The sequence below is a fragment of the Corvus cornix genome, chromosome 2 (assembly GCF_000738735.6).
Source record: "Corvus cornix cornix isolate S_Up_H32 chromosome 2, ASM73873v5, whole genome shotgun sequence".
Lineage (NCBI taxonomy): Eukaryota > Metazoa > Chordata > Aves > Passeriformes > Corvidae > Corvus > Corvus cornix.
This window is the reverse complement of record NC_046333.1, coordinates 33,527,230-33,545,848: the sequence shown is the minus strand read 5'-3', so window position 1 is coordinate 33,545,848 and position 18,619 is coordinate 33,527,230. Positions and strand designations below refer to the sequence as shown.

The 18,619-nt window shown below is 38.2% G+C and overlaps 1 protein-coding gene across 6 annotated transcripts in view; it reads left to right on the top strand.

The window, feature by feature from the left end:
• The window catches only part of LARS2 (leucyl-tRNA synthetase 2, mitochondrial), a 97,081-nt gene that overhangs the window by 66,203 nt on the left and 12,259 nt on the right, over positions 1–18,619 (top strand). For all 6 annotated transcript variants that reach the window (XM_039548902.1, XM_019285780.3, XM_019285778.3 and 3 more), the window contains 6 exons: positions 2,591–2,728; positions 10,873–10,976; positions 12,135–12,317; positions 14,954–15,123; positions 16,122–16,199; positions 18,215–18,326. In XM_039548902.1, coding sequence (XP_039404836.1) covers positions 2,591–2,728; positions 10,873–10,976; positions 12,135–12,317; positions 14,954–15,123; positions 16,122–16,199; positions 18,215–18,326 — 785 coding nt within the window. The remainder of the gene's footprint in view (positions 1–2,590; positions 2,729–10,872; positions 10,977–12,134; positions 12,318–14,953; positions 15,124–16,121; positions 16,200–18,214; positions 18,327–18,619) is intronic.

Sequence of the window (18,619 nt, the reverse complement as noted above, 5' to 3'; positions counted from 1 at the left end):
ACACCCTGTGGGCTGTGGAGGATAATCAGGAGGAGAAAAAAGGAAGTAAAAGTCACGGGTTGGATAAGAACAGTTTAATAATTGAAACAAAGTAAAATATTGTGATAATTATAGTGAAAAGGAGAGAGAGAGAGAGAGAGAAAACTCAAGGACAACAAGTGATGCACAATATAGTTGCTCACCATCTGCTGACCAATGCCAGCCCATCCCTTAGCAGTGATTGGCATCTCCCAGCCAACTCTCCCAGTTTATGTGCTGGGCATGACAGTCTATGGTATGGAATATCCCTTCGGCCAGTTTGGGTCAGCCTTCCTGGCTGTGCTTCCTCCCAGATTCTTTGTGCACATGCTCTCTGGCAGAGCATGACAGCCCAAGAAGTCCTTGACTTAGGGTAAGCACTGCTTGGCAACGACCAAAACATCTGTGTGTTATCAATACTATTCTCATACTGAATTCAAAGCACAGCACTGTACCAGTTATTCAGAAGAAGTTATTTGCAGCCAAAACCAGGACAATATATGGAGCTGGTCTAAAAATGTGGTGTTTGATTGCTCCTGTGTCAGGAGATCTAGAAGAGCAGGATGTGTAAACACAACTGTGTAAGCACAGGAACAAGGAGCAGAAATTTGCATGAAAGGGAATTATGGGGCAGGGCACGGAGAAAATGTTCAGCTGAGTTGAAGACAGTCCTTAGTCAGGGCTGCCATCAGGAATGACAGCCTGCAATTTACCTGAGACTGGTAAATTGCATGGAGTGTACCCTCCCCAGCAATGCACTGAGTAGTTCGGTATGTGGACAAGCACTGATGTTCCACTGGTAAGAAGAGGAATAGTCCAGTGTAACATCCAGCTGCTGAGCATGGCACCTTCACTTCTCTCCTTTGGAATTCTGGTGACTCTTGCCATTTCCTTGTGCACAGACCTCAAGTGAAGAGGCATCACAGCAATCTCCTGCTGTGTCAGCACTTCCACTACATGCATAATTAATGAAAGGAGATTTTTCATGTGCTATGGACTAGTGTCTGCAGCATGGAGAGTGTGGGAAGACAGATGTAGTTATTTAACTGTTTTTCTGCTTCATAGTCTGACTGTAGTAGCGCTTTTTGATAGCACTGTTTTTTCCAAAGAGGAATTAGTGCAACATCCCTACTATGTAGTCTGAGGAAGACAGGCAGAGTTGCATTTCAAAACATTGATACCACATGATGGGCTGTTTGGGCATATATTTGTTTATTTATTGTGCAGAGCAGTGTCTGGGAACATACTACATCTACTCCGTGATTTAATATTGCTGGGCCGATTTTTTTTTTTGTATTTGCAGGACTAGTTTGGTTAAACTAGAGAAAAATCTTCTGTGAACACTTTTATTTCATGTCAGTTTTAATATTTTCTAGTGATAGCATGAATATATTATTACTGTTTCTGAGTTAGGCAGATTGCTTCCCCTCCATGACAGTTTGAAGTATTTTTTGTGTGTGGGCAAGGGGGACTTTTCCAGAAGTTGAAGAAGAAATAGTCAGATGTAACATGCAACTGTCAAAGTAACAGCTTCAGGTAGCTTCATCTGTTTTATACTGAAATGAAGACATTTATATGGACTTCTGCACTAAATTGCTGCCTGCATTTGATTTCTTTAGTTAATTCTTTTAACTAAGCTATGCATATGTAAACCCTTCATTTCCATAAACCATATTTCACTGGTCTACAGTTCAGGAGAATTACTCTGTTGATTCTGGAACCCTATGAACAAGTTAGGTTTGATTTGTTCTGCCAAAGACATGAATCCCAGATCCATGATTAGCTTCTGGGCTCATCTGCGAGGAAAAAAGTGTCGCTATAACAAAAATTACAGATGGAATAATCAGACAGACTGACAAAGCAGGTAGATTTCCTAGAGCCGGGGCTCGAAGCATACATTGGAGAAGAACTTCTGTACAAATGGTGTTTTGCAGGCCCACTACAGGAGACATGGAAATATGTAATGAAGCAGTAAGCAATGCTGGGAAACCATTCAGGTGACCTCCAACGACATAGTAAATATGCTGTAAATGACAAATTTACTGTCACTTCATCGAGCATCCTTCAGTTGGAGTGCTATGACCCATCTCATTCTACAGAGGGTTCTGCAGCCTTCAACTGCATCATTGCCCCCTAATGGCAACAATGCAAACTGCCAGTTGAAAAAATCAACTGGTTTTGAGTGGTCATGTTTTTTGTCTTTCACTCTAATCTATTTGTATATAAAGCTTGATAAATACTAAAAAATTTAAATCTGGCCACTGGGTATTTTAAAAAAAATCATTTAAAAAGCAATCAAACGTTTTCATTGCTTTCTCAGGTAATTGCTTGCCTGGAATATAGGAAAATAATCTTTTTGTGGATCTGCATCTCAGTAGAAATTAAATTTTTGTCTGTAATAAGCATTTCACTTCTTAAAAAATTAAAAAGATCTGATAGCAAAATGAAAGTTTTATTACACACATATTACTTTCAGTAAACAGTGTTGTCCAGTCAAGGATGATGAGCTACTTTGGTAGCGCTGATCTTTCTTTTCAACATTGTATTTTTTTCTGTAATTGTGTTTTTGCAGGCCCTTTAATAGTGACTTAGCAGATTACTGGATGCCTGTGGATTTGTACATCGGAGGAAAGGAGCATGCAGTTATGCACTTATTCTATGCAAGGTTCTTCAGCCATTTTTGCCATGATCTAAAGATGACAAAACACAAGTAAGCCTTATATATTTCTATTAAAAGCTTTCATATTTCATTTGACTTGCAAGAGTATTAGTGGACACTGTTGTGATGATGGAACATTACAGGGAATAATCCTGAATTTCCCTGCTTTGTCAGTGCTTGGTTTCTCACAGTGAGTTGCACTTCCTGTATGTGTTCATACAAAAGTTTTTATTGCATGAGTGTTAACTGGCGCAGATCAAGTGATAAAATGCTGCTGTAGATTTCCAGCCTGCAAAAGCATGCACAAACTAGTAACTGAAGGCATTCTGTGTAGTGCTATTATTTCGAATTAGGTAACTTCCTGCCAGTAATAGCATTAATTTCAGTGGAACCATGCATATGTAAAAAGCTAAGCACTCCTATAAGTCACCGTAGTATTGGAGCTGAGCAGTACAAAAAACGTCTTGATAGGCAACACCAGTATATTTATCTGATGTGAATTTATTTTTTATTGAATGAATTTTATATATTTACTTTTAATTACTCTTGTTGATGATGCTGCTGTAGCCTATTTCACTGTGTTCTGTTTTGGTTAGAGGTAAAGTTTGATGGAAGAAGGTGCGTCATCTGCTGTTCTGCTCTTTGTCCTCTCAGATAGGTTCTAAGTCTAACATCCCCATTTCTAGTGAAATTCTGCTCTTTTTTACCCTAAAATGCCATCCTCAGCTTGGAGGGTACTAGTGGCAGAACAATGAAACACTGGTCCATGCTCTGTCCTGTTCTCCCATCAGCAGAGATGACTGGATAGAAAGAGATTGGATGTAGCACTCTGTGCCATGGTTTAGTTGAGGTGATGTTAGGGCATGGCTTGGACTCAGTGATGTTTAAGGTCTCTTCCAACCTGGTGATTCTATGATCTGTGAATAGACTGAATCAAAATGAGTGGCCCCATGAGAAGAACTGCTTAGTAATTTCTCTGCTCACAACTCCTATAAGTTCATTCTTTACAAGTATCCCTCCTAAAAACTTGATGTAAAAGAGGAGCCTAAATATATATGTCACTGAATTGACTTGAGTGCTGTAGTTTTGCTACAAAACTAGAATTTAAGTAGCTGTGAGCCAGAAAAAGATGGACTATTTACTGCAGCTAGCAGAATATTTCCCTGAGTTATTTCCTAATTTTGATGAAAATAGGCAATGTGTTTTCATAACTCGTTCTTGGCTGCGCAGTAGTTTGCAGCGAAAGCTGTGTTTGAAATATTGGATGTAGATGATTTGTGTACCTATGTTTCACTGTTGTCTGCAGCTTGTATAGCTGCAGTAGGAAGGCTGTTTCTTCTCTCTTGGAGTGGGCCTTTCAAAGTAGACCCTTTCTCTCAGAGGTCCTATTCCTTCAAGCAGAGAATTTCAAAGCTTTCCCTTGCAAACAATTTTAGGTTTATTAATTCTACAAAAGATTTTACAATCCTAATCCATCAGCCACCTAGTGGAGCTGTAACACACAGCAGCCAAATGTTCTTTTGCTAGTCAAATTCTTCAACCTTCCAAAATGTCATTAACTACAGTGCCTGAGGTATTGTCAGTATAAAGTGAGATCACAGGGCATGGGAGATTTTCTTGGAAAGTAAGTGGTTCACTTCAGTATGCAAGAAAAAAAGGCATGGAAAGAGGCCCGCTGGACTGAAGAGGGACCTCCTGTGTGACCTTAAGAAGACCAAAAGAAGTGCAAGGGAAGTGGAAGTAAGGATGGGCTACCCCTGGAGGAGTATAGAAGCATTTACTGGATAGGCAGTATGGAAAATGGAAAGGTCATAGCTCAGCAGGTATTGAAACTGGTGAAGAATGTGAAGGTGGTAAGAAGAGCTTCTGGGCATACATTGAAAGGAACACCAAGGAAGACATCGGCCTGCTGCAAAATCCAACAAAGAGCCTAAGAAGAGAGGAAGTATTTGCCTTGGCCTTTGCTGGCAAGGTCTGTGCTTAGTATGAAAGTTTGAAGGCAAGAGATACTACCCACTGTAGAGCAGAATTGAGTTAGGGTTCACTCAAGTAAACCAGACACATAAAAGTTCCAGGCATGAAAGATAAGGTGACTGGGAGTAGCCACCATGGATTTACCAAGAGAAAATTATGCCCTACTTAATCTGCTTTCCTTCTATGGTGAGGTAATTCCATCTGTGGATGAGGAGAGAGCTGTGCATATCTTTTACCATGACTTCAACAGAACAGCTGGGGCTGTGCCATCTATGTGGGGAGGGTTACAACTTAAGGCAAGGTTTATGGGGTCCTGATGAACACCACGTTAGAGGTGGGTCAGCAGCTGGCATGACAGTATACTCCACTAGCAAAACCATGTCCAGCTTTGGTTATCTCTGCTCATCATTCAGGAACAACTGGAATATTGTGTCTAGTTTTGAGCCCCTCACCCCAGTGTGAGGTACACTGTCGAACTGAAGAGGGTCTAGCAGAGGAGCACTAAGGCAGTCAGAGATTGGAGCATATGACATACAAGAAGAGGCTAAGGGAGTTGGGTGTGGTCACCATGGAGAAGAGAAGGCTAAGGAGGGAATGTAATTCCTATCTACTGCTACCTAAAGGAGGTTTATAGAGAAGATAGAACCAGACTCTTCTCAGAGATGTACGAAGAAAGGAAAGGAGTAACAGTCACGGATTGCAGCAAGGTTCAGATGGACAGAAGGAAAACAGTTTTGGCAGGGAAGGTGAGGAGACTGGAACCATTTGACTTCAGACATTGTGGCATCTCCGTCATCACATATTTTCAAAACTCAGCTGGACAGGGCCTTGAACTACTTGAAGTTAGGTCTGATATGAGAAAAGAGTTGCACCAAATGACTTCCAAAGATCCCTTCCAACCTGCATTATTCTAAGGATTCTGTGATTCTGTAGCTGCATTACTTTGGAATGTGTTTTGTTCGCACTCTGGTGTGACAGAGCAGTAGCACAAAAGCTGTGTAGTGTAGCCTGGTCTAAATATGGTAAATTGCAGAAAAAAACTTGTAATTTCAATGAAAAAAAAACCCTTAAGAAACACTATGTCTAGTGAAAATGGCAGAAGAAAATCGAAATTGCTTTCTGTAGAAGCAGTTTGCAAGACTGTGGAGAATTCCTTTGGCACCATATACAATCTCAAGAACTGTTGCACATGTGAAGATCTGTTACAGCATTGCCCCAAGGGCTGGGTGTGCTCAGACTGCAAGATGACTGTAACAAATTCATCATCATGCACAAAATTGTTCACTTGCTTTAGCTCTATGCAAGGTAAAGCACTAGGTGCTTTGAAGCCATGAAGTCAAGTTAGGATTTTGGTTTGATATGGAAATCATAACTCCTTTATAAATATTACCATGCATTTTAAATGTTTTAATGTTAATCAGAAGCCACTTTTGCTCAGTCTTCTGTTAGGACTGCTCAAGGGCTGGTCTGAAAGATCTGAAAAGTGTGATTAGAAATAAGAGGCTTATTGTTAGGAAGCTCGAAGTCATGAAGTTGAAGCCCACATCTGGGGGAAAACACTAAAAGGTTAAAAAACACTGCCCTCTTGTGCATTTTCAATCTTTCTCTAGTAGCTTAGGTCTTTTTCACTGATTAAATTAATAAAATTGTTTTATCTCAGTTAATGAGACCTGCCACCATTTAAAGCATCCTTAAAAATTTTTATGCACCTAGCATCCTTAAAAATTTTTATAATTCCCCTACTTACCTGTAGTAGCTCTTGATATGTTTTCTTTACGGAAATTTTCATTGTTTGGCTCCTATCCTCTGACTTTCAAATCCATTGAAATATTTCTGGGTAGTCTTTAATTCTGTACTAATGGCTATTAATATAATAATGTGGTTGAAAACAGAAGTTAAAATTTCTGTAGTTTAGATTTTCAAAGCAAGCTCTTCAAATATGGTATAATGATTATTATAGAAATATTATAGGCAACTGGTATGAGACAGGCATTTGCAGACACACATACTTTGATAGAAAATGCAGTGTTTGTAGGCAGTTAAAATTGTGAAGGTGTCAATATTGCTTAAATATCCCCTAAAGATGAGGCATGGTCTTTCATTTTATTTTTTAATGTATTGGACTAGAGACGGTGGGAAAGAAATGCTGCTCAATTTCTCAGTAATGACAAGGCAGAATAAATGGTACCCTCTGGGTATTCATACACATGATATCAGATTAAGCTCAAATTGATGTCAATTTGTTCTAGCAGTCTGGTCTGTAAAATGCAGTGCTTCTATAAATAATTCACAAGCCAGCAAGCCCTCCCAGCTGTGACCACTGCTGGGAGAGGGGCCAGGTAGGCAGCTGGGGCCAGAAAACTCCTCCTCTATTCCAGCTTAATCCACCATGGCGAGAGTGTGCAGACGCACTCAGTTACACCTGCTCAGCTGTGCAAGTACAAGTTACACAGAATTTGGTTCTCCCCTAGACTTCAGTAATCAGTTCTGTCAGATGAACAATTGGAAATGGAATCTAGCACATTCTCCCTGAAGGATTATAAAGCAATAAAAAAGTTCATGGTTGCCATTAAGTCAGCAGGTTTGACTCTGATAGAGAGCAAATCTGCTGAGTAAGAAGGCACTATTTTCACATAGCTGAGTTACAGAATAAAAGAAGATTTCTGTGACAGAAATAGCTTATTCTGTGAAGGAATGATGCTACAGCTTCTCTGCATTCATTTAGGACCTTATCACTAGTGCTGATTTTAAGCAAAAGCACCCAGCTGTTAACTGTGTGAAATCTTGAACATTCAATATTGTTTTGTCTTTTTTTTGCCTAAAATTATCAGCTTCCACATCCTTCAGTCACCTCCACAATATTGCACAGCTATATCTAACATCAGGTTTCACAACCCCCTGGACTCAGCTGATAGTGACTGACCTAGTCTTGTCTTCACTCCAGGGCACAGCACTTGGGCTCTCTCAGCCTTTCTAAAGGTGCAGGGTGCAAATAACATGCAGTGAGCTCCCTTGCTAGGGCTATCCCTTCTTCTGAATTCGCTATTTTATCACTGTGGCAGGCTCCACAGAGTTCTTCCAGCCAGGTCATTTGTAATAGGATTGAAAGTCCTGCTGTTCACCCTGCACAGAGCAAAGCAAAGAGCATGATGGCACAGCACTGAATTCCTGGTCTGTCAGTCACGCTTGCCCTGCCATCCATCGCATGGTCCTATACAGAGAGATCAATCTGTCATAGAGATGAACTTGTATATGAGCATTAAAAAAAGAAGATGGATTACACACTTCATAGCTAGCACAGCTGATCCGTCTCAGAGGTGTCAGGCACACTTTGCAGGTGGGACATACAACACAATCAAAAGCTGTAATACGGCCAAGGTCTCAGTGCAGATACTCCAGCATGAGCACCAACAAACAGGCAGGTGAAGGCCTATCCCGTTCCAGCATACCTACAATGTGAAATGTGACCAAGCATTCAAAGAAACTCCAGACACCTCTTCTGTGCCAGAAATGTCAGTGTGTCTGATAATGGCTTAATTTCATTATTCTTGGTGTTTTGAATCAGGAGGTATTTATGATGCCATGACCGGGTGCTGCAGTATTTAGGTCAGGTTTGCATCACCCCTTCTGTGCTGCAGCCCCTTGGCAGTTCCTTATGTAGCCAAGAAATGCATCCCTGCCTTTGAAGGGGCATGTTTGAGATGTGCAGTTTTATTGACGTGAATTCAAGTGTAACTCTGCATGTGAACATGAGATGGAGCCACCACAACACTGCCAAAATCACCGCGCATTCAGCACAGGGCTCAACTGGTTTACAGCCCTGTGTTTAGTAGATGGGCTCTGGCTTTCTCATTTTGGGCATGTCTCCATACTCCTGTGGTCTCCCACTAGGAACACATGGTTGGTGGTTTTTCCCCATACTTGGTAATGTATTTTGTATTGCATTTTTGTAGCCTCTGTCAGCATAAACAAAAACAAAAAATGCTTGTTCCTGCATCCAGCTTTTAGTAACTTGGCGTATGATCTGAACTAACTCTTTGTCATTAAAAATAAGTGTTCCTTGAAAAATCACTTCCAGTGGAGAGCCCTATCTGATTTGGATGATCTGGCTACCTCATTAGCTTTATTTTAGATAGCAGGAAGTGTAGCTATTTTAATAACTGTTTGAGATCTTAAACAGACTGAAGTACTGAATGACAGGGAGGGGATTTTTTTTTCTGTGGTGTAATGTCTCTAGTTTGTAGAAGAAGTACACTAAACTGTTATATCCTGAAGCATTTTCCCACCATTATTGTTGATAGGGTTACAAAGTTTTTGTTCCAAATTTTCACCTTCTAATTCACTTGGATAATTTATAATACTTTTTAAATATTTTAGATTATTTTTGCATCCTATTTTAAAATCATTTTTCTTGGTTTTGCTTTCTAAATTGGACTTCAATTCTCATTCCCTTAAGTTCCTTTACTTCTAAACAAGATTTTTCAGTCAACCTCTGAAATATTTAGAAAATACTTACAGAGATGCTTGAATTGCTGCTCTTACTTAACATTGTTGATAATACCAGGTGGCGTGGCAGAGACTCATACTTCTTTGTGACTGTGTGATACATCAATATGTGCCAGTACTTGTAGAATATTTATAAGTATACAAAATATGCAATGAAGAAAACTCATGTTCAGACTTGAACATGTTGGAGATAAAATATGAAGCCTGTCACTTTCTCTCCCAGTTTAAAGTTTTGTTTTCAAATATCTCCTTACTTTGGAGTCATCAAAAGTGTTTAAAGCCTAGTACTTGGAAGATATCTGCTTTAGTGTGGTAGAAACATGCCTAATTGTTATATAATTTAATAATACTCTAATTGCATTATTAAATTACTTTGTTTTAAATCATGAGATAAATTGTCATGTAATTTATATTTCTTAATAAGGTAAAATGCTATATTAACTCCTTAACAATGAGTTGTGTTTTGGGTTATGACTTTTCCATACATGTGGTTTTACTATTTCTTTTTTAGATGGGTATACTCTGGCTTTAAAAAAAAATAAGTCAATAGGAGTAATATATCCTTTTTACATAAGTTGTTTTGTGCACATTTGAGGCCTCGTTGGGTAGAAGTGCAGAGAATTTGGATTGTTTAATGTTGAGCACACGTCAGCATTAGGAGGTGCAAGTCAGTATTAACCAGTGCTGATGATCACGTCCTCCAAAAGGATGGTCGCTGATGTCCCTGTGTTGGAGGATCCCATGAGAAGGCTTCCAGACTGTGTATGCCTTCTGGGACTGGCTCCATACCTCCTTCCCTGTCCCCTGCTGTTCTTGAGGCTGTTAGAACTGCCTCACTTTCCTGTCCTACTAAGTGGGAACCAAAAGCTTTAGGGATTAATTTTGTTGCCTTTTCTTCAGTGAAAACAGTGACAGACGTGTGACTCAATGCATTAGAAATGCAAGATCATTAAAGGAGGGGGCCACAATAATGTATCAACCAGAGCAGTGTTTACTTAGAGTTTATTTCTTGCTGAGTGCACCACTGCCCTTCAAGGCTCTTTTTAGCCCTATTGTATACTCATTTCATGAGAGTTTACTCTCCCTGATGTAAATTTTCCTAGAATACTAAGGTGCTACAAAATTGATGCACTGAGATATGAACTTTTCAGCATTGCCCTTTTTCTAGTGTACTCTTTCATACTAGCCTTCCTGGCTAGTTCTGCAAAGGGACAAGGCATGTGGGTGGTTATGTTAGAGAAACTGTCTTATCTGTTTATAGAGAGAAATGTGCAACAACACTGATTTGTTCAAAATCCTGTGCTCCTCAGAGAGAAGCTAGAACTAAATATTTGTAAGACAATGAGGTCAGGTACTTGAATGCTTTTACACAAGAGATTTAGCTTGAAGTTAGGGAAATTGTACTGTTGGCCAAGAAACTTCTGTGTATTATCCATATGCTAATTTAAAAAGTGATGTTAGAATAACTTAGTACTAAGTCAGGGTACTAGAATGTGAGCAGAATGCAAATAAATACTTATACTTGCCAGACAACCACCATGAATAAATGCACAAAGTACTCTTTCTAAGGTAACAACTATTTATGTATAGTCAACTTGAAATTCTTGTTTCATTAAAAAATTGTGCCTGATTGGCTCAACACCTGAGGCTTATCATAAAGTATGCTTTTGAAAGCTCTTTTCAACAGAGAAGTTTCTTTTTCCTTCCATCCTTAGGGAGCCTTTCCATAAGCTCTTGGTTCAAGGTCTTATCAAGAATCAGACATTCAGACTAACAACAACAGGCCAGTGTTTGAAGAGAGAGGATGTTGATCTCACAGGTAAGAGAAACTGCATGGGAAAATCAGCATAGGTGCATCCCTAAAGCCAGGGACTGCTTCAGTGTACAAGTCTCAGTGCTGGGAAAATTTGGAAGAGTAAATGAATCCTTCTAATGTTTAAACTGGAGAGCAACTTCTGTGAGTTTTGGATTTGTACGCACTGCTGAGTGCACAGACATCCTACTAATCCAGCAGCTTTTAATTGCATCCAAATGCAGAAATGGTGCTGTGGTATTATTTTAACTCCCGTGTAGTCCAAAAGATCAAAAGTCAGTTTTGTTAAGACAGTGCTCAGCAGCCTGCTGTATGGAGCCAGTTAGTCCCAGCAAAGAGACAACCTACAAAAACATCATGGCAGAACTAGTACAGGTGCAGGTGTATTCAGTAGATATTAGGAATGTAAAACTTGTAGGAAACAGTGCTGTTTCTCAAACTCTTTCCAGAGCCTTCACTGCATAAGCTGGACCAGCAAGTCATTGCTATGGCACATGTAGCAACAAAAATGGTTTGGTCATGTTTGCTTCCCTTAAGCATTCCTCTCATACATCTTTGTTTTCACTGGATACAAACCCTGTAAGTCAGTTAAAAATCAACCAACCAACCCACCCTCTTAAGTTTTGCCACTCTGTTATCCTATTTTCTTCTAGAAAAGATTGACCTCTTTTTCAGTGTAAATGCCCCATTCTGTCTCTAAATTCAGGCAAGAGAAAGCATGCTCTTTTCAGGATAACTGACTGCAATTGGAACCTATAAATCTGGTATTTGTAAAAGCTAAGTACAGGTCAGAATTGTATCCAATCAGTACAGCTATCTAGGAAGTTTATTTAAATGTCGTGGTTATAACAAAGCTTAAATAATAGGAACTGTCAAGGCAGCACTTAGGATGCATGCCTGATACAGCTTCCAAATGGTAGGAGACTTTTTGTCATGATGTGATGGAAGCGTTAGGATATTACTGGTGTTAAAATGTTGACATAGGAAAAATATGGGAAGGAAGAGAGTGTTTGAAATGGGTGGTATTCCTCTTTAGGCTGTTTTGGAAAAAAAACCCAGAACACTATCAGTAGTTGTTTCTTCTCATGCTTAGGGAACAAAATTAATTGCTGTTACAAGTGAGCAAAATTTGTTTCAGTATTTTTTGTACGTCTTAATATTTAGGAACTGAACCAGTTCACCTGAAAACTGGTGAGAAGCTCCAAGTTTCTTGGGAAAAAATGAGCAAATCTAAGTACAATGGAATAGACCCTGAGGAAATAGTGAAAGAGTATGGCATTGACACCCTACGTCTTTACATTCTGTTTGCTGCTCCTCCAGAACAAGACATTTTGTGGGATGCTAAAAGTAAGTCACATTGCTTCTGTTGTTTTTGTTGTGGGCTTGTTTCTTTTTTCTCAAGTATTATATTTTAAACACAAAATTAATACAGTTCTTGATGCCCAAGTTTTGGAAAAAATGAATTTAAAATGTATCATAAACAGATTTTATAATAAACAGTTTTGCTTGTTTCTTTTAAAAGAGAGGGTCACAAAGCTGTCACTGAGAGGCAAACTTGCAAGATTATTGCAAGCAGCTTACCTCTTATAAGCTAAAAGCACATATGAAAAGTACTTCTTAAGTTGTATTTTCTTCTGAAAACTTGGACCTCATTATCTTTTTTTTAATTAGCAATGATCGATTAACTGAAAATTATTTTTCTTTATAATCTGTTTTTTCTGGTCATATCAGATCACAGATACAACTTTACAATATTTTGTTATTTGCATTTATTAACATGCATGCAGTGGCTTTTGTAAGCTGGACTATGAAATACTTTTCAGAAGAATCTCATTAGAAGATAATCAGAGTTCCTAGTAATTAATATTTCTAGATATGACATTTTTATGAACTTACTTCTTGAATAAGTTAAGAATTACCCTCCTGTGCACTTATTTACTCCTATCATGCAATTCCTCATACTGACAGGTCTTAATTTCTTTTATCTACTGTGGTTCATACATTTTAATGTAGTCTTATACATTCATTTACATTTCACTTTCTTGTTGCATAAGGCTTTAAAAAGACACTTCACACCTGGTTTCAAGAAGTGTAGTTCTTCATTCTTTCACGTGTTAAGTTCTTACTACTTAGTTCAGCCTGAACTAAACTTTATTTCAGTTGTGTCTGCCACCCTTTATATTCATGTGTGTTCCTTTAGATATTATTGCACTACTATATGTACTGGAGGAGTGGGCTTTATGAGTTCTCAGTCAGCTTTCTGTCACCATCTAATCACAACAGTAGAGAGCTAGGCATTTGAAAAGGTCTCTTAAAAAAATGAATCACTTAGAATCAAGCCTTAACAGCTGCATCCCGAACACTACCCAGATACACAATTCCCTCTGAGGCAGCTAATTTGGTGATGCACAATCTTTTTGCTGTATTTTTTGATCTTGAAAATGGAATACTTAAATTACCATGGGGATAGCGTGTACCAAATCTTAGTTGCAAAGTATACAAGAGCTTGGTGATTAAATGTTTTGTTAAGAAAGTAAAGCACATGCGGTTATAATGTTGGCAAAAATGCATTTAGTCATTAAAGCCAACCTGTTTACCACTTGAGAAATACAAAGATAGATTTCAGGGTCATTTCATGTTAAAGAGTATTGGAAAATGGGAACAAAAGGAGATTTTAGCAGCCTAAAGATATTTCCAGGGGAGAAGAAAATAGAAAGTTAGGTGAAAAGCATCTCTTAAATCTTTACACTTTGGTCTGAATTTCTTAATGATAACAAAATTATGAATGTTTAAATTAAAGAAATCAAGTAGGTTGTGTTGGGTTTGACCTTGGACTAGATGTCAGGTGCCCACCAAGCTGCTCTATCACTCCTTGCTTTTCAGTTGGACAGGGGGAGAAAAGTACAGCAAAAGGCCTGTGGGTTGTGATAAGGACAAGGAGATCACTCAGCATTTGCCATCATGGACAAAATGGACTCAAATGAGAAATTAATTTAATGTATTACCAATTAAAATTAGAGTAATGAGAAGTAAAACCAAATTTATGCCTTCCCCTCACCCCCTCCCTTTTTTCCTGGGCTCAACTGTCTCTGTCATACATGGGGGAAACTCCTAGAAGCTTCCCAGAGAAGCCATCCTTGCAGCCCCAAAACTTTGTCACACAAAGCCATTAGAGGAAATTCTCTCACTCAGAAAATATTAGATACTGGTTCTCAGTTGTCATGATCCTTCTCTTCACTAGATTTGTTTTGATAGCCTTTTGGTGATTGCCCTCCAGGCTAGATTCCTCGTCCTTTCAGTGGTGTACATCAAGGCAGGGTCTCGCATCATTCTCTCCTGTGGCGTGAGCAGCCATGGAGTAGGACTGATGCCTTCAGGGTCAAGGTGAACACAGCTTCACAGTCTCCCATCCCAAACTAAACTGCATCAAAAGAGGGTACCAAGGATCAGAGCCTGTACTCATTAGCACAGTAGCATCTCTGTAGCAACAGAAGTATACATACTATCAAAATCTAATTTGAAAGAAACTTCTCAGTTTGAAACAAATGTGTGTGCATACTTGTAAATATATATACATATATGTATGTATGTATGTATGTTTGTATTCTGCCATGAGTTCAAAAAATTAGAGCTTGTACAACTCCTTTCTGGAGTCATTAAAACACCAGATGAGCATTCTAGCATTGGCATAACATTGGGTTATTTTACAGATTTTAGCAAATATTCTGTGCTGTATTCTTGCTATATATATGTTTTAAAGTCATTGCAGAAAAATACTTTTATCTTGCAGGTTTTTTTCCGTTAGAGCAACTCAGCATTACTTGTAAAGACATTTTTAATTGCATTGATATCTTTTATTTAAAATAGAGAGGTTTTTTTAAAAAAATGTTCAACTCCAGTGTTCTGTTCCTGCTTTTCTTTAAAGTTTTGGATTCTTTACTTGTAACTGACATTTGTTTCTGAAAATCTTTCATTAATCTCAGCTGATGCCATGCCAGGTGTTCAGAGATGGCAGACGCGCCTCTGGGCTCTTGTAACCAAACTTATTGAAGCAAGGACTTCAGGAACCATGCCCAATCCTGAGCTTCTGAATAAGAAAGAGAAGGCTGAAGCCAGAAAGATCTGGGAGCAGAAGAATCTGGTGATTTCTGAGGTTAATAGAAACACTTACATAGTTTTCAAATGACTAAATAAGTTGTTTCTTATGCTAAAACCATATGTTTGACTTAGAGAGCCAAAAGCTTTTTCCCCAGATGAGTAGCTAAATTTTTTTAAGTGAATTATTCTCTATGTAAATAATTTTACCTATCTACAAATTTTGTGGAACAGAACTTACTTAAAGGATGTATGCCTCATTTAAGGAATGAAATGTTATGACATTAAAGTTTTGTCAATCAGGGGTTTGAGTAACTGCATTTCAAGCAACAAAACTGTAGGTGGGTTCTCTAGGTTACCCTAACAAAAGCTTTTGATCTCTTTGCTTCATACCTCATTATCATGCCTGCTGTTTCATACAGAATGAAAAAAGCCACTGGTGAAAATATATTAGCATAGCCTTGTAAAAAATACTGAAATGGTTGTTCATCTCTGGTTATGTGTTGTCTCCTGCTGTGATTAGTATCAATTCAATTAACCAAGACTCAAAAGGAGACATAAATACCTGCAAAATTCACTTCAAGTATTTTCTATAGATAAAAATTTTTGCCATTTTAATCCCTGCTGTGAGGGATATTCCAGATCATTTAACAGACTTAATAATTCTAATCTTGTAATCTATGAACAAGCTTTCACCAGTATAAATGGATTTACAGGAGAGAAGGCCTCTTGTAGGGGCAAAGGGAATATATTTTATTAAAGGAAGTAAGGGGTGACTAATGCACATTTTTCATAGCATTGATTGAAGCTTTTTAAGTCCTGAAACAGAAAGGAAGTTAATCAGTTGAATTTTTATATGATTGTTATTTTCCCATACACACATACGATTGCACATATGATGTGTTTGCATACCAAAATGATTTTCACGGAAGAGGTAAGATGCATGTATTTCACAAATTGAAATTGATTATCAGTTACGTTTTTCATTTAAAAACCCAGTATTCCAAGTTTGAGAATTTTAAGTAATTAATGACAGACCTTTTCTTCTAATACAAGGTAACTGAGTACTTCACAAAGGATCATTTGTTCAATGCAGCTATTTCCCGATTGATGAGCCTCACAAATGTACTCCATGTAAGTATGTGATATTAATTAAGGTATTTTTCTCTCAGCCTTCCTGTCGGTCTTTACACGAAGCAGTAGCTGCCTGAGCTATAGCTCCAGCTGTCTGTAAGTCATTAACTTCATAAACGGTGTTACTAAGTCAAGAGCCTAGTTGAGTTACTCAGTTCAAATGCAGCATGTTCTAGTATCACTGTAACCCTGAAATATAAACAGCTTTGCAGGAGGAGCTTGATGGTATTAGATCCACTAGATTCTGATGTTTATGTCTGCATCCTGTAATTTCAAGAGGATACATTTTGTTTAGTTCTGTTCTTTGTTCTCTTGATTTTAGCCAAGTTGCATAGGTAGCTAGGTATAGTAGTACATTTTAGAGTTACCGAACAGTCTGATATAAAAAGGGTTATTCTTTGCAAGGAAAATCACACATAGTCAATCCTCAATGACAGCTTACACTGCTGAACTTAAGTTTTAAGATTTTTTATTTAGATTATGTTGTTTATTAGCCAGTGGTGATAGATGAAATATAATAAACTATTATCATTATTTTTGTTACTACTCTTAGATCTGGTTGAGCAATCCTTCAGGCATATAATGGTAACCTGATATAGACCAGAAATTAAATACAGTTTTGAAAGTTTCAACTTCTTTGTTGAAATACCATTTTATACCTTATGGATTCCAAGGAGCTTATTGGCAAAATCAAGGAATTTAACAAAAAGTTAAGTAGGTTGTGCATGGATACTGTATTGAAGTCTGGGATCCTGTGTGATGTTGCGAAGGTAACACACAGTTCTTTATCTCCAACTCAATGACTCATAGGCATTTGGGGCTAATGGAAGGTGGAATGAGCGTTAAAAAAAAATAAAACTCAGTGTCCTACAGACAGCCAGATACTTGAACACTGATGTATTTCTTGAGCAAAGAAGTCAGTGCAGTATCTTTGAAGAACAAGTTTCCACCTAGAATGGTGACACTTCCTCTTTTGCTCCCAATTGAAAGGAGAAAGTGGAAAGGTGGGCAAGGATTAAACATTGAAAGCAGGTAGTAGTTACTAAAACTTACCCAAATATAGTTTGCTTATCACTGTAAGAGATAAGAAGATGCCCTCTGACAACATTTGCGGTCAAGCAAATCACTGGTTTTGGACAATTTTCTAGTTGATGACAATGTGCGTTCATCACATCAAGTAATTCTCATAAGCTGACATGTACTGACATTTTTTTGTGCTGTTTCATTAGAGGGATAGATTACAAAATAATTGCAGCAACTGAATTTACCTTGGGGTGTAATCTCGTACACAGGCAAAGAAAGAAAAAGTTCCTCTGATTACTTTTAGTGCTGTATCTTTTCTTTTAAGTTTTCTGTAAGTTAAGTTAAATGGAGAAATTAAGTTCAAATTTTGTCAGTCAAGTACCTTTTGCCAGAAATTGAACATTTTCTATACTAAAGAAGCCAGACACTTTACTAAAATAATGAGAACATCAAACTGTAAAAGACTTCGCTGTCCTTTCAATCCCAAAGCTTCCTTCAGCTCTAAAACCTTCACTTTCTCACTAAATTCAGCTTTACTTTTACCACTCAGTGATCCTGTGCAATTGAACCTTGTCCAAACAAAACCTGTGTTGCATTCAGCACAGTTTGACTGTCATAAACAAGTGCTTCACCTCTTCTCAGCTCTGGTTTTGCCTAAGATTGCACTTCTAGAAAAGGCAGCACTCAAAATGATTTTGAGGGCCACTCTTCTCCACATGAGTGTGTGTTCAGAGTTTTATGCTAGAGCAGAACCCCAAGGACCATCAGCCACTTTAGGATTAGCTTCTAAATGTTAGAGAGCACTCTGTGACCAAGAGTTGTGATTTTAATTCTCCGTTTTCATAAGTTTCCAATTTATTGTGAAATTATGCTCTCCTTAGCATGGACATTGATTTTAGGTTTTATTACTACATTTTCTTCTTAATTAAACTACTTTCCCCCCACCTCAGAATGTTAATAGTTTGTTTCTTTTTCTTTGTCTTTTCGCTCAGCAAGCTCCTCAGCCTCTTGTTCTCCACAGCACAGAATTTGAAGATGCTTTGGCTTCACTCTGCATTATGGTTGCACCTATGGCTCCCCACATTGCATCAGAGATGTGGAAAGGTATTTATAAACTTTATATAGATGTTCCAGGAAAAAGGACAAGAAATTTGCAAAAATGTCTCTCACTCAGTACATGTGTCACTTATCTCTGAATTCTTCATCTAGCTTGTCACCTTCTGTCATAATTGTTAAACAAACTTGAACCTTGTGGCATTCCCACATCTCTTTTCTCCCTTTGGTTTCTTTTTCCTTGAATACAGATGTGGATTTCTTGAAAGTAGGCAGAGAAAGGGAGAAAGAAGAAAAATTCAAGACAGTACTTGCATGAGGAATTCATATGTCAGCTGCTAACT